At 42.6% G+C, this 16165-nt stretch overlaps 1 protein-coding gene across 1 annotated transcript in view; it reads right to left on the bottom strand.

Moving 5' to 3' along the window:
• Positions 1-16165, bottom strand: part of TDRD12 (tudor domain containing 12) — a 133263-nt gene that overhangs the window by 52375 nt on the left and 64723 nt on the right. The window contains exons 20-24 of the mRNA XM_073307859.2: positions 10904-11043; positions 10553-10773; positions 9523-9622; positions 2010-2197; positions 1278-1488 (exon numbers count right to left, since the gene is read on the bottom strand). Of these exons, the coding sequence (XP_073163960.2) occupies positions 1278-1488; positions 2010-2197; positions 9523-9622; positions 10553-10773; positions 10904-11043 (860 nt within the window). The remainder of the gene's footprint in view (positions 1-1277; positions 1489-2009; positions 2198-9522; positions 9623-10552; positions 10774-10903; positions 11044-16165) is intronic.

Below are 16165 nucleotides of genomic sequence, written 5' to 3'. Positions count from 1 at the left end.
CATTGCAAAATTACAGATTGTATTAATATTGTATGATTAATGGGGCTGGCCTACAAGTCTAGTGAATTATGTTTTACTACAACATGGGGAAAAATACAAGTATGAGTCAAGGGTATCGGAAGCTGTATCTCCAATTGTTCCTGGCAGACCCAAGGAGCAGTGATGACTGGTGTTGGAAGAGGCCACAACTAGCCTTCTGCATTGGTGGAAGAATGGTGGAAAGTTTTCAAGAGAAAGGGGGTAAAAAGGATTGTACTGGATTCTGAGAAGGGCTCTCAGAAGCTTATTCCCCAAAGAAACAGCACCAAGCATTTACCCACTTTGTGGGCAATTATGATTAAAGTAGCAGTTATGAAATAGGTTATGTCCTTTCTAAAGGCACAGGAATATTAAATCTTTCAGTAATGGAAGATCTTTTAAAATAATTAATAAAATTTACTTATAACACCAATTTCTAAAAAATTAAGGATTAACTATGAAGCATAAACTACCTGTAGCAGGGCGGTCACCCTGCTCCGGCTCAGAAGGGGTTAAAAGCCAGCCCTTGGAGAGGACTGGGGCTGAGAGAAAAGGCTAGGCTGACTGGGGAAGCAGCCACAGCTGGGGCCCTGCCCCAATCTAGCCACAGCTGGCCCGATAAAAGGGTTATGAGCAAGGAGCTCAGTCAGTCTCTCTCTAGCTCTTGAGAGAGGACCTGGCTGCCTAGGAAAGAAGGGTACTTGAGATAGAGCAGTGCTGGGGAAAGGGAGGAGGAGCTGGGGAGCTCCAGACTGGCAAGTCCCCAGCCGTAGGCGTTGATAGAGGCCTATGCAGGTACTGGGGCTGGGAGGTGCAGCCCAAAGATAGGCAGAGGCAGCTGGTCCAAACCCGCCTTGCCATTGATGAGTGGTTTACAGACTACAGTCTGCCCCAGTGTGAGCAGGGGCTAGATGATGACTGGCAGTAGCCACTGAGGCAAGGTGGGGATAGAGGGTTGGGGGTTCCCCAGGGAGGGGAGACCCAGAGTGGGGGTGCACAGCCTGGAGCAGCACCCTAAGGTAAAGGGTAACCGGGGTCCGGGAGGGACACGAGGGCCAGTGGCAGGCGAGACACCGGCCCGGAGGAGGGGCTCCATATGCTGGAGAGCTAATTCCCAAAACGACCAGCAGGAGGCGCCACACCAGTGAGTCTTGCCTCACTACACTACCAAAAATATTGGCTCAATTTAAGTGATTCAGAAATAAGTTTTCTGAACTTGAGATAAAAAAGAGAGACATACTATATTAAAGAAAGATTACCTTAGGGTTCCATTCAATTTCATTATCAATAGGTTTCACCCTACAAACAATAAATTCCACAGCCTGTGGTGGCAAAATTCGAAATCTTGTAGGTAAGTGAAACAGCTGATGAACTTGAACTTGACCAGTTCTGCCTTCATCTATATACCTGATAGGAACATTACAGAAGAAACTATTTTCTTCTTTTGGGGGTATCTCCAACACTTGAACCCTTAAGGGAGAAAAGAAGAAGTGAAAATTTAATTTTCGTTTTCCAAATTAAATACAATACAGTACCAGAGTTACAAAAAATGAAATGATAAATACAATCTTAATCTATTGGGTTTTGCTTAACATTTATGAAAATGTAACGTAATATAATAGTAAATGAAAATATGAGCTACCTAATTGAGAGACAAGTAGGGTGAAATATTATTTTATTAGACCAACTTCTGTGGGTGACACACAAGCTTTTGAGCCACATAGAGCTCTTCACCTTGTCTCTCTAATACCCTGGGACTGACACAGCTACAACTACTCTAGATACGACCTATTGAGACATATTGTGTGCATTAACTATACTAAACAATTATACTACATGGATTCTGGTTAATAATGGTCTCTTACAGTCCTCTGAATACTAATATTGAGCTTTTTCAGGTATATACAAATATTCAATATAAAGTACTTTAAAATATCCAGAAATTTTATTCTTTAAAAATCCTTCTTTTCAAATCAATCTGAGTATCCTACCTGTGAAAAAGACCATCTTTGTGTAATCCATACAGTGCTAGTTTCTCCACCATTTCAACGCACACTTTATTCCTAGCTTTCTTAAAATACTCAATCATCTCTCCAGCAAGAATTGCATATTGGTCCTTTTGTTTATCTATTATGCGACCAAAGTAGTTTGTTGCATCCACAATGTGGAGAGGTACTATCTGAAAGTGTTTAAAAAAAAAAAAAAAGACAACTCATGAGATTAAATTACTGAGCTACACAGCCTTTTACAGCTAAATCCACTGATTCATTCCAGCACAGATCAGAATAATAGTAGCCTACATGAAAAGGAATATTACAAACTGGGACTCAATTCAGTTTCTAACAGACATCTAGGTGTTCATATTGCAAGAGCCAATACCACACTATCTGTTCATAGTATATTCCATGTTTGTACAGAGGCCAAGAACTGAATTGCACCCATGTTGGTTGAGGTGTTAAACTGAACAGGCAATCCAGACAGTTCAGCTTAATCCTAGTCGTGATTCCTCTCCCACAGAGTTGACTCAATGGCAGGATTAGGATATACATTGCTGGGTACTTGGTAAACACCCTGTCTGCGGATGACAAGCTGCATGGCAGGACAGTGAACTGGTCTTCTACAACAAACCTCATTAATGTACTGTGGGTAGGATGAATTGCCACATGGTATATGAATCCTTTAAGTCAAGGGAAGGAAACCAATCTCTTGTATCTAGTGAAGGGATAATAGTAGTCAGACACACTACAGAACTACTTTTTGGATATCTATTGAAATTCTGAAGGTCTAGGATGGGATGGAGGCCCCCTCTGGCCTTGTGCATTAGAGAATATTAGGACTGAAAACCCCTGTCCCAATGAATAGAGAGCTTCTTTTATGGCTCCCTAAGAACGTAGAGTTTTCACTTATTGTCTTAGCAAAGACTCATGAAAAGGACCCCTGAAGGACTGTGTTGGGTGGGAGGAGGGGGGGAAGATAGAAAGGAAGTGCAGGGTATATCCTGATTCCACCATGCTAAGTGCCCATTTCTCTGAGGTGATGGACTGCCACACATGTAGGATATGGTATAACCTGTCCCAGAAAGGTGGGAAAGGGTCAGTAAGTCCCAGGCTGGGTAGCATACTGTCCTCAACATAAAGTAAAAATTGCTGCCCTGGGCATGCCTAGATTGGTCAGCCTAATGAAAGGGATCATACTGCTGTCTAGGTTGACATTGAGGACAATATTATGGCCAGAGGTTGGAGGCCCAAAGACTTTGAAACTAGTCTCAAGTCCTTTAGGGTGTGCAAAGTCTCATCCATTTTGGATGAAACCAAGACAACAATCAAAAGGAAAGTCCTCAATTGTGTGTTGCACCTCCCACAGGAATACCTGAAGACTGTAACCAGGAGGAAAAGCATATTATTACTGTCACCATAGACCTGGCTGAAAAGTCCATCAAGTCCATAAAAGCCTGTAGGACTACGAAAGAGATGAGGCAGCCCACACTGACAAGTAATTGGAATTGCTCTCTGGAAGCTTCAGGCCGCTTGCTGGCAAACTGGGATCTGACCTCCTCATTTGAGAAATCATATCTGGACAATAAAGTGTGTTGACTGGCAACATAAAATCGTAAACTTGCTGCAGGATAAGTTTTTCTGTCAAAAAGCTTGAATTTTTTGGCATCTTTTTCTGAGAGGGTAAGCCTTAGCCTGACCCTGATGGCTCTTCTCTTTCAGCATGGCCACAACTAATGATCCCAGGGTGGGATGTAAATAAAACAACCCCCTGAGACTGAACCGGGTATTTTCATTCCAATTGTTTGGTCACTGGTGCAATGCAGGAAGGGGCTGTCAGATTGTTTCGGCCTACTGCATAACGACATCATTTACAGGGAGGGCCACCTTCCCTACCACAAAGGGATAAAGAATGTTAATGAGATTTTGGGTACTCTCCTCCACAAGCTCTATTTGAATGTCCAGAGAGGCTGCCGCTCTCCTGAAAGGGTCCTAATGCATCTTAAAGTCACCTGGCACCAGGGAGAATACATCCAATACCAGGCCCCCATCCAGGGATGAGGCAGCTTGAAGCAGGGGCAACAGAGATAGCTCAGCCTGCTCTAGAGCTGCAGCTGGGAGTCAAGTCTTACATCTGGGAGTGTGAAGGCTGATTGGTACCTACCGTCACGGGCCTTTCAGTACTAATAGGAGAGTGCTCCCTTCTGGGGAGATATACTTGTGCTAGACCTTGGTGATGTACATGTGGATGCTGCGGGCATCCCCTCAGAGAATCCAATACTGCCACTGGAGGAACACTTTGGCAAGGAGTGTTCAAAGAGCTTCCTTTGGAAAACCAAGGGGGTTCAAATATTGGTCTAAGGGCAGCCTTCATGAAGATACATCGGAGACACTCCTCCCTCAGCTTCTTCATCCTGGTGATGAAGCCATGACAAATAGAGCACCTGCCTCTAATGTGGCCATCACTCAAGCACTTGAAACAACAGGAATGAGGTTCACTAACAAGCCTAGGCTTTTTGCAGCCCGTGCAAAGTTTGAAACCTGGGGACACTGACACAGGCTCCGCTGGTACTAGGTGGGGTCTGGAGACTCATTGGACTGGAAAAAATTCACAGTGATTCTTCTCAGAAGTTCCTGATGAGACTTTAAAATCCTCTGGAATTAGAGAAGAGTCCAGAATCATTGAGTAATCAGGGAAGAAGAAAGAAAGGTTAGCAGAAGTATATGGATCCTCCTGTGGTGAAACTGGTTCCTTGGGCCCAGGCTCCTCCTGCACCATTAGCTTCTCAGGGGGAACAACATCTCTTCATATTTCCAATCTAGGTAGCGCTAGAAGCTGCTCTACTGAACACTCTGGAGACCTTCTCCTAGACTGAGCCTATGACTGAAACCTAGAAGAACAGGAAATACCCCAAGAGCTCCAAAATGGCCAAAGAGTAGAGCATGGGGGACCAACAAGCACTGTGCCATGACTATCTGTCTCTGCTGAATTATCAGACCCAAGCCCGATGCTCTCCTTCTGCAGGCAGTCTAGCAGACTTGCTAGACCAACTGAGTCTAGTAGGAAATAGTGAGATAGTAGAGGACTTTGAGCCAGACTGCAAAGAGTCATCTCAATAATGAGCAAGCATCAGGGGCACAAAGCCTGCTGCGGTCACTCAGCAATCTAATTTAGCTGCAGCCTATTGTGAAGAGGCCACCATCGGTACCAAAGCAGGTGTAGTAATCAGTACCTCAAACAGTCCCAAGACACCGATGGCACACCATCATTAACCGGTGTCAGGAATTACCTCTCATACTCAGTGCCATGGTATAAGTTGGAGTCAGTACCCAACTGGAGTCCCAGTACCAAGGCTGTTGGTGCTGAGACAGAGGCAAAAGAATGTACCAGTGCCGTCACACTGTATACCAATGCCAAAGAAAGTGCCTGAGAAGCCGTAAACCCCTACAATACTTCTTGTCTGGAAGCAACATCTATACCACTAACAGTCTCATCAGAACTAAGACAGACAGACAGACCCGGTAACACAGGAGACAATGCAATGGGCTCCTGTACCACAAGAGAGTTTGGAATGGAGAGGTAAAGCAAACCTTAGCTGCATTTTAAGCTTACAGGGTTGGCAACACCAATAATGTCTGCCCCAAAACAGCATCCATTCTAAGGGGAACCAACAGCTATCCTGAAAACAGTACTGAAAACAACAGTATGGCACAGATCCTCCTGCCACCATAATGGGGAAACATGGGTTGACAGCTCAGCTCTACCCTTGGTACCTGAAGAGTCTCAGTGATGTTCTGAGTCCTTTTATTGAAGAAGAGAAGGAATTCTCTTAATGTTTACCATTCAAAAATGCCTCTCATGTTATGGAATGGAGGAAAAAACAGCAAATTAGTAGTCATTTCTATGGATAGGAATGCTCATTATTACTGCATACAACATGCATTGATCTAACCAGCAATTATACTGGACAAGACATACTGGTTTGTCCTGTGTCCCCTTTTTCAGGGAGGCCCTGGAGAGGAAAACCAACCTCTCTCTCTCTGGTGAAGAGTCCAATTCCAGGGGGAGTGTATTAGAGACAACCACAGCCACACTTACCGTCTGCAGACAGGCGGGGATCAAAGTGTTTACTCTATGGCCCGGAAGTTGAGGCAGGACTCATTGCCTTCTCCCCAGGTGATGTTTAAGGTGCAGGTCTCTGGAAATCTGCTTTCTTTTCTTGAAAGAGGGGCAGTCATTGAACCTCTCAATGTGTCCCTCATCAAGACAAAAAAGGCAGCACATATGGAACTCACTATTCGGGATGGACACCCCACACAATGCTCAGTACTTAAAGCTCAGCAAGTGCTGCATGCCACCAATGCATAACACCAAAATTAACTATATAATAACATACAGTAAAAAATAAAAACTAAAAAACCAAAAGTGTACTAACTATTTGCCAACCATGTAGAACGCTAAACTGACAGACTATGCACAAAAAACCCATGAGGAAAACTTCAGGGGGAGCTCAGACTCAGGCCATGGGTAATGAGAATAAAATAGAGAGTCGGGGAGGCACTGCCCCAATATCACCTCAGAAGGAGCCAGAAGGATGTCAGGATGCATGCACTGCCCTGACAGGTAATGCTGCGAAAACTCTTCAGCTCCAGCACACGGGATGCACAAATATCCCTGAGTGGAAAAAATGTGTTTAACCATTCAAAAAAGAACCTCAGGTACTTCCTGTGGACCAGATAGATGTCAATGTGGAAATCCGTCCTGTAAAGTACAGAGCCATAACCCAATTAGTTCTAAGCCTTTTGACTGAAAAGGCCCAATTTTGGAAGTCCTTGACTTTCTGATCCTTTTGCAGGACCTGGTCTTTTACTGGATACTACTAAAGATCCTGAGGTCAGATGTGCCTAAAATTGTTCAAGACTATAGGGGATACTTGGTAGTGCTTCTCTACTGGCTGTGGGCTGGAGGGGAATAAGGCTAGAGAGTGCCACAGTCCCCTTCACTAGGTCCATTATACCCCTCATTAACTGGAGAAAAATTCTTGATAGCACTGAGGATGTCAAATTTTCTCATGGTTCACCATCGTCTGGATGTTCCAGGTTTTGTCTATCTTTGTCAGCAAGTCCTGGAAGGTCTTAAAATGATATATGGTTGATGTCAGGGCCAAAGTGAGTGCTTCATCAGGAGAATACGAAGACCCCTTTGGTAGAGAAGGTAGTTGGTGTTCATCTGCACCACCACAAGGGGCTTCCTCCATCTCTGGCATGGAGGTCTGGCCACTAGAGCCTCTTCTTAGACACATGCTACAGTTCCTGACGATGTAGGGAAGGAGGAGTGACTGGGAGTTGGCAAGGTGAAGTTTACCTCCAGGAAAATCAGTGCCATTAGCTGCAAGTCTAGTGCTGGGAGTAACTTTTTACCGTTAAATATGATAAGTATTCTATCATCAGACGGAAGCAAAAGAACCATGATTGCAAATCTAACCTGAATACAATTCTCCAAAGGGAATTATTATCAAATAACTAGTAACAGTCATTCAAAGCAGAAGACCCTGATGTCTCTTCCGGTTGGGATGCGACTTTTATGGACCGCTCACGTAGATATAATCTGAGACTCACGTATGCCCATTTTCTGGAGCAAAAAGCAATGGCAGATTGAGCACTTATAGGGATTGTCCTACTTCAGGAAGGATAGGCATCTATCTGCTGTACCTATCATCTAAGGCCATAAGACCACTGCATGATGGACAGGGTTTAAATCCTGGGGATTTATATCCATCCTGATGGCATTTGGTGCCAAGTGCCTCACACCACTGTAAAGGGGCTCTTCCCCATCTTTTTCCTGACAGAGTGGCACAGCTGCTCTGCCCTTTATGCCCTCACACAGGAGCATGAAATGGAACAGGGCATATGTGCAGCTCAGATAGACGGCAACTCAGAAAAGATTCCAACCTCATGTACATTTAAAGAAGAATTTTTATTTTCAGTAGTCTCCCACAGGGCCTCATCTAAGCAAGGCTGGGAACCTCATTTTTAGGATGAGGCATGCCACCAAATCCAACTTTGAGAAGACCTTCCAAATGTCAGAACCCTGGAGGATTACTGGTTTGAAGTCCTTTTGGGGATTTCTAGCTACTGTATTGGGGGAATATCTGCCATCTACTCTGATATGGTCCAGGCCACACGTATGTCAAGATGGATAATAAAACTCAGAAGTCTGGTTTTAGAAGTCTGGTCCACCTTCCCGTCTAATGGGTCTTTAGAGGTGCTGTGCTGGGGCCAGCTAATGGGAGTGACCCCATAATTTCTCTATTTCTCCAAGATGTGGTACAATTTCCTTAGCTTACTTGGAGTGACCATCTTGTATCCATGAATAATCACATTAACTGTTTCAATTACAGTAATAGCTTCTTTTCATCCAGCAACAAGCACAATCTCCCCCACTGAACTTAATTTCTGGTTTGGAAAGCTGAGGCTATTTTAGTGCAGCAAGCCCAGATTCTGGCACAAACTAATACGACAATGGCAATGAAGAATTAAGTTCCTTATTCAAAAGAATGCTGACGTGTAAAGAGCTCCACCAAGCACATAGTTTGAATAATGGCTAAAAGGTAGAAATGGAAAAAAAAAAAAGCCCACAGTAGTAATACAGCATCGGCAGTCCTTTATAGGACTCCTGTTTCCTTTATCCAATGGATTAGGAATGAGGCCTCATTTTCTAAAAGGCCTAAAATAGAATGGCCTCAACACAGGAGGCCCGAATCTTTATTTTTCTCATTGCAGACCCCTTCATTGATAATAAAAGCCACAGGTGAACTTTGAGGATGCTCACAAGACCCACCTTCACTTCAGACTAAGGGCTTGTCTACACTTGAAATGCTACAGCTGCAGCACAGCAGCTGTGCTACTGTACCACTTGAATACAGACACTCACTACAGTGAAGGGAGGGGTACTCCCCCCAGCATAGTTCGTCCACCTCCCTGAGATGCAGTAGCAATGCTGACAGAAGAATTCTTCCATTGACTTTGCACAGTCTACCCTGGGGGTTAGGTTGTTTTAAATACATTGGGGGGGGAGGGGGATTTTTTAACACACCCGAGCAATACAGCTGGATCAATTTAACTTTTGGGCATAGACCTGGCCTAAGACTGTCACACTGCTTACCTCTACTGCAAACCCTTCAGGTGAGCAGGACACGCCATCCACCACAAACACATGAGGGTTATTACTGTGGGCTTAAGCAGTCACTGGAATTGAGAGCATTTTTTGCCCTTCTTTTTCTTCTGTGAATATTGTTGTGAACAGCAGCAGTCAAGACCACCTGTTCACTTCCCTGAGCTAAAGAAAGAAATTAGGACAGAAAGGAGAGCTATGGGGGATAGAACGCACAAGGGACTAAATATACATGTTATTCTGTTGATGCTGTTAATTGTCAAATCATAAGAGTGCCAACTAGCCATCAAACCTGAGTACTGTCAGAGTTCAACAAGATAAATTCTAATAACTTACTGTGACACATCCAGCCATTGGTATAGTGTTATCTGACATCTTTTGGGGTAAGTCTATTTGTAAGTGAACTCGATGACGATCTGGACATATTCTCATATCCCTGCATATTCACATTATAAGAAAAACAGTTTAAAGAACAAGATGGAGAACTCAAAAGGTAGTATACTGAAATAGTTTAGACCACCATTTCAGGAAAGCTTAAAAACTCTAAAATTTTGTAAAAACCATAACTGAGACAGAAGCTTACCAAGAAATATGAGGAACAACAAACTTGGGGCGGGGGGAGGCGGGGGAGAGACGACGAGTAGAGATTTCAGAAATGTGATGTGGAACTCAACAGCAGCAGAAAAAACAAGCACTAAAATGAAAACTCACTACTGAGGGTTATTTATTTTTACTATCTGATTTGTGATATGACCCAACTGCAATAGGCACTACATATTAATCCATTAATGTGCATGCACATTGAACCTCTCCTCAATCCACCAAAGCAAGAGAGAAGATAAAAATTTTCAAAAGTTCAATTTACTTGAAGAGGTCATTTTAGCAAAGACTGTAGAATTACTGGTGTTGATTAGTCATCACAAATGTACTCTCAGACTTAACTATTTTAAAAAATCAATAATACTGATCATTACTACAAGAAAAATATCACAAAGGGCTGTAATGAAAGAATCCACCAGTTCTTTGCTCTTCAATGAGCTAACCACCAACATTTTAACAGTTATTTTCCAGAAGGAAAATAGATTTATTACACAACCCCTTCACTATCAGAGGAAAACTAGTTGGCAGGCAGGGAAGTAATGTTATAACTTCCAAAGATATCTGCTGTCCCGTGGAGGCACATGAACACTTTTTACTGTTAAATATGATAGAATGCTTATCACCAGATGGAAGCAAAAGAAACATGACTGCAAATCTAACCTGAATACAATTCTCCAAAGGGAATTATTATCAAACAACTAGTAACAGTCATTCAAAGCAGAAGACATTAAGTAAACTTGTTAGCATAAACTTGATATTTTCTTACTTGCAAACACCAGATCTTTTAAGGTACTGACAAAGAGGCCTTGCAAGTTTCATATCTTCTTTAGCCTCAAGCACCCCCGCTGTAAAGTCACACAGTTCCGGTGGAATTTTAGCTTCTGTGTGTTCTAAATAACGCAGTACACCAACTGCATGGCATCCATTTCTTTCTGTCAGCAATAAGATTGATTTTGCCTTTGTATATACTTGCTCTACAGAGGAACCCTTCAGCAAAAGTGGAAGAAATTTATTTTTAGGCTTTAGAAGTTCTTTAATAGTCATGTGGCAAAATGTTACTGTTAATAAATGAATGCTAGCCAGCAAAAGTAAAATGCCCACTAAAAGCCACTCAAACCTGTTCTAGTACATTCTGGAAGTTATCAGACATGCTGTGTAAGCGCACACCAAAGACTCTTGGAGAAGCAGGAAAACTAAAATGAACCACACAAGTTGCATCAGTAATTCCCAAGGACGGCATGCAGTCATCAGTTAAAACTGTAAAAGAAAAAAATTTGAAATATACACATCATGCATAAGTACTATAAAATATTACAGAAAAAGGCACATTACTTAATAGTAATTGTATTTGTTATAGCTGTTCTCTCCCTCATCTTCTATGAGATGACTAGTTTTCAAGAATCTGAAGGTAAAAGGATTTCCTGTCTTCCATAAACATTCTTACAACAGGTATTACTTAAACCCTTTGCTCTCAGTCAAGAAACTTTACACACACCAAAAAATAAGAACCCAGGATAGAGGAAGAGGTGACAAATTTTTATCACAGGTAATTTTAGTATGTTAAGATGTGTCTTCTCTTTTTCCATTCAACAGACCAATTCCTTACCCTGAACTTATATTAAAGAATAGTAACGAGGAGGAGGAGGAAGAGGTCACTGTATCATGCTGTTTGCAACAAATGATCTAAGAGCAGAAATCGTATAAAGTAAAATGGATGACAAACAGATCTTCATGAAGACATTTACAGAACAGCTCCAATAAAATGAAATAGATAATCCAATACCAGAGGTGCTGAACAATGCCCAGGGTTTAACCCTTCTGCATCCCCAGAAAAGGTGTCTCAATTAGAAACAACAAGGTGGGGGAAGTAATATCTTTTATTGGACCAACCTTTTACCTCACCCACCCAGCTTGTCCTTCCAATATCCTGGGACAAAACACTGCTACAACAACATTGCAAACAATCAATCTGAAGCAGCAGTTTTTCAGCTTGATGTTTTTGAACTTCAACACATTTCCTCCAAATTTACAGCACAGTAATTACAAAAACAGTTTAGCCCAAAATAAAGCACAGACCCATGGGATCCATTGTTCCAGGGGAGTTCACAAAGAGGACCTCAAAAGAGAAACTGTCTTAAGGAAACAGGAAACATATATGTACAAAGTACAACAAACTAAACTCTAAACTCATATCCGTGAAGTGAAAACTGAATGTGGAAGTGGCTTGCATTGAGGTCTTTCAAATGCTGCCAGAGGGAATTAACAGACAGGAGATATAGGTTATTTATGCTGTAAGGTCTACCATACACCAACGAAAGAAAGCTTCCCAAGTCAGTTGGTACATAAGCTGGTACATGGTAGACTTCTTCCTAGGTATTAAAAAGAATGGCATCAGCTTCTGGTGATTAACCAAATTCTACAACATCTCAAATACTGTGCAGCTAGGCTCCATCTTTTGACACCCAAATATTGAAGAGGGAGCTCCTGAAGGAGGTTGAGAAAAACCGGCATTTTCATGACTCATTTTCCAATTTATCAGATCCTAAAAGACATCTTTAACTGTTATGGAAAAAAAGGTTTCCAAAGTCAGCACTGAGCATTGACAATTATTCTATCCTTGTTAGCATAGATCTTCCTCACAATTCAAGCAAAAAGTGAGTAAAGAGGAAGTTATGAAAAAGATACTACAATGAAAAGGAGAAGGCATCTGTGAGAGATGTTTCTCTCAGCGCCTGGAACAAGAGCTGGTAATCTTTTCATTGGATTGAAAGGCAAAAAGATTCACCTGAGATATGTCCCACACAGGTGTTATCATCTGAAATGGTGACTTATGTATCTGCCACTCATCCTGAGACATGATGCAACTACAGTCTATCATTATGAGGGTTCACCATTCCATTAGAATGAACACTTTTTTGCTAACTCAAGAATAAAATTTTATTGCTTCTGATCTTAGCTTTTTATACCGGCTTGATGTACCTCACCCCATCCTGTTTTTGTTACATTCCAGTTCAATTGTGGAATAGTTTGAGTTTTTGGAAAACACTTTCTTGGCAGCTGCTTTGCATGTGACAGTTAATGCTTAAACTCCTTTTTTAAAATATTTTCTGTGATGGACACCCATCTAGGTTCAACATCTGGGCAATCAGGAAGCTTGATGAAATATGAATGTTCTTTGGCAATGCTAAGTCGATTCTGGTGCTAGAAATTCCTGCTCTGAAGAAGAAAAAATTGCAGCAGTCTTTGAGGAAGTTCCTATGTGTCTGTGCCCTAAAAGAAAGCTATCATCATGAAGAGGTGTAGCAACTGTCGCTTTTAGAAATTTGTAGACAAAATGGGAATCACTCTGACATACACCTGTATTTCTTCTATTTTTGAATGCAAGTTCTTGTTTCCCCTTTTCGCTCACTCCCTCCCCGCCAAAGTCCAAAACAAACAAAGAAAACCTCAAACAAACCAAAACCTGCACTTAGAGGTTGAGTTGATCTTGACATGTCTAACATGAGCTTTTCTACAAGTACATGACCATTTCAACCAAGAAAGTTTTGATCGAAAAGCAAACATCAATGGCAATGGTAAATTTGGTTACCCTTTTCTCAGTCACAAGAGCATGATCACAGAACTTGGAAAACAGATGCTGGGACTGAAAGGAAGCCCAAGGTTAACATTTGTTACCTATCAGAAAATGAGGAAATATAAGAGTATTTGGAGAGAATGAAATGAATGTAACAACTTCAGATCTACGGAGAACAGGTAATTATCTGGGTCACTTTTAGGCATAAGCGACAGGGTGCTGGGCAAAGGATTGCTGATTCAGAGCTGGCTTGAGATAACCTGGCCCTAATTAGGGAAGCAGGGACAGCTGTTACCTAATTAGCCTGGGGCTATGTAAAAGCCGCAGGGGAAGAAAGTCAAAGGGGGAGCAGAAAGAAAGGGAAAAGACAGGGAGTGGAAGCAGGGAGGTAGCTCTTCCCTCCTTCCCGCCTCCAGATGGTGAAAGATCAACTGTACACGGTGAAGCGGTGGTAGGAACAAGCCTGTGAATAAACTGCACCAGTGGTTACTAACCCCCGGGTCTCAGACTTGGTGGACCTAGCAGAGCTCAGCTACAGCATACTAATTGAAAAGTGACTAGTGTAAGACTGGATGAAAGTCTCTGGTCATCTCTGCTTCCACAAATAATCCAGAGTAAATAAAAAACCATTCTTCTGAAGGCACACGAGATGATATTCAAAAATTTTGGAAGTTCTGAATGGCCTGGAAAATTGCAAAACATTTCTTTGCAATGGAGGATAGAGACGATGAGCTAAAAAAGAAGTGGGGTGATTCTCTTGCATCTCAATTGGATATTATCTGAAAATTACTTTCTGCGCCCATCTGTTTTGAGTTTTAGTGGTCAGAATATCAAGAAATATGTTAGACATCGCCTAATGGGGAAAGGCTACAGGGTTAGAGTCTCATTTTCTTTGGTGGGCACTGAATTCTGGTTCTCCACTCAGGGAGACTGTACTGCAGAAGCATAGTATTTTTCAATCCAGAGATCTGAGAGAAATGAAGAATTTGAAGATTGATAATCATAAACCTAATATCTGAACCTGGATTGTTGAATTCTGATATCCTGGTTGCTATGAGGCAAGATCCTCTCAAACTATGAGGAGTTTCCAAGTGTCTTTACTATGGATCCCTCAACTGCCATAAAAGACACTTGAGAAAGAGTCAATCTAGATCAGAGGTGGGCAAACTACGGCCCGCAGGACCGTCCTGTCTGGCTGCTCAGCTCCTGGCCCGGGAGGCTAGCCCCCGACCCCTCTCCCACTGTTCCCCTCCCCCGCAGCCTCAGGAGCACAGCAGCATGGCTAGCTCCAGTATGGTAAGAGAACGGGAGGTCCCGGGGGGCAGTCAGGGGACAGGGAGCAGGGGGCAGTTGGATGGGGCGGATGTTCAAGGGGAGGGGGCCAGTCAGGGAATGGGGGGGGGGCTGGATAGGTGTGCGAGTCCCAGGGTGTCTGTTAAGGGGAATGGGTGTGGATAGGGGTCAGGGCAGTTAGGAGACAGGGACCTGGGGGGCGGTTGGATAGGCGGGGCAGTCAGGGGACAGGGAGAAGGGGCAGTAGGATAGAGGGTGGGGTCCCGAGAGGGGGCAGTCGGGGGGCAGGAAGCGGGAAGGAGCGGATAAAGGGTACGGGCCAGGCTGTTTGGAGAGAGACAGCCTTCCCTACCCGGCCCTCCATATAGTTTTGTAACCCTGATGTGGCCCGTGGGCCAAGAAGTTTGCCCATCCCTGATCTAGATGGAAGTCAGTTCCAATTCATCTGTCATGCATTCATCAGTACACTACTGACAAAGATTTATTGGGAAAAGCAAGTCACACTGCAGCAAGTATCAGATACTTAAATGATTTTACAAGACTTTTGATATCGAAATTTTAGTCATGAAAGCATCACCCTGGAAGAGACTACATTGTTCTTGGAAGCCAGCAACTGCCAAATACAAATCTCTTATAAAAACATTTTATGTCTTTCAGGACTCCAGAACCATTAAGCAGAAAGAGAATGTGTTTGGAAAAGATACTATTTTCAGAGTAGAAGAAAAGCAAGGATATTCATCCCATTTTACAGGTATAGTTGACAAGACATTTAACCAGTTAATCTTTATTTGTCTTAATGAAGCCACACAGTAAATTATCTTCTCGAGTATATGAAAATATAGCTTTGTAATCCTTTATTTTCAAAGGTGTGCTTTCGATAATGCATAGGATTCTGACTGTCAAATTGCTTGAAGTCCAAATGACTGATTTTTCCCTCTGTTAAAATAAAGTGTGGAGACAACCACTGAAGCCCAGATGCAAGCCAGGAGATCAAAGGACAAGCTTTTGTATGAGCACTGGCAACCAGGCTCAGCATAGACCACTATGAAAATTTTGTAATACATATATGGCTAAGACGACTGCTCTAAAAACACAGGGGAAAAAGACTTCAACTTTAAGACAATAAGAATAAGTACACTATAAAAAGTTGTCCAGCAGTGAAACAAAAGGGACAAAGGGAAGAAAAGTTCCTCCTGGCCCCAAGTTGTGACTCTACCAAAGAACTTCCCTAGCTTGAAGAAAAGGAGTACTTGTGGCACCTTAGAGACTAACCAATTTATCTGAGCATAAGCTTTCGTAAACTAAGCTTATGCTCAAATAAATTGGTTAGTCTCTAAGGTGCCACAAGTACTCCTTTTCTTTTTCCGAATACAGACTAACACGGCTGTTACTCTGATCCCTAGCTTGAGTTAGCTTCACTGAAAACGAGGCAGCTTTTATCTGAGTTACTAATCCACACCAGACTGCCAAAATTCAGAGCCAGTTGCCTCCTGTAGAAAAACTGGCATAACC

The sequence above is a fragment of the Lepidochelys kempii genome, chromosome 12, assembly GCF_965140285.1.
Source record: "Lepidochelys kempii isolate rLepKem1 chromosome 12, rLepKem1.hap1, whole genome shotgun sequence".
Taxonomy (NCBI): domain Eukaryota; kingdom Metazoa; phylum Chordata; order Testudines; family Cheloniidae; genus Lepidochelys; species Lepidochelys kempii.
This window is presented reverse-complemented; position numbering and strand designations above follow the sequence as displayed.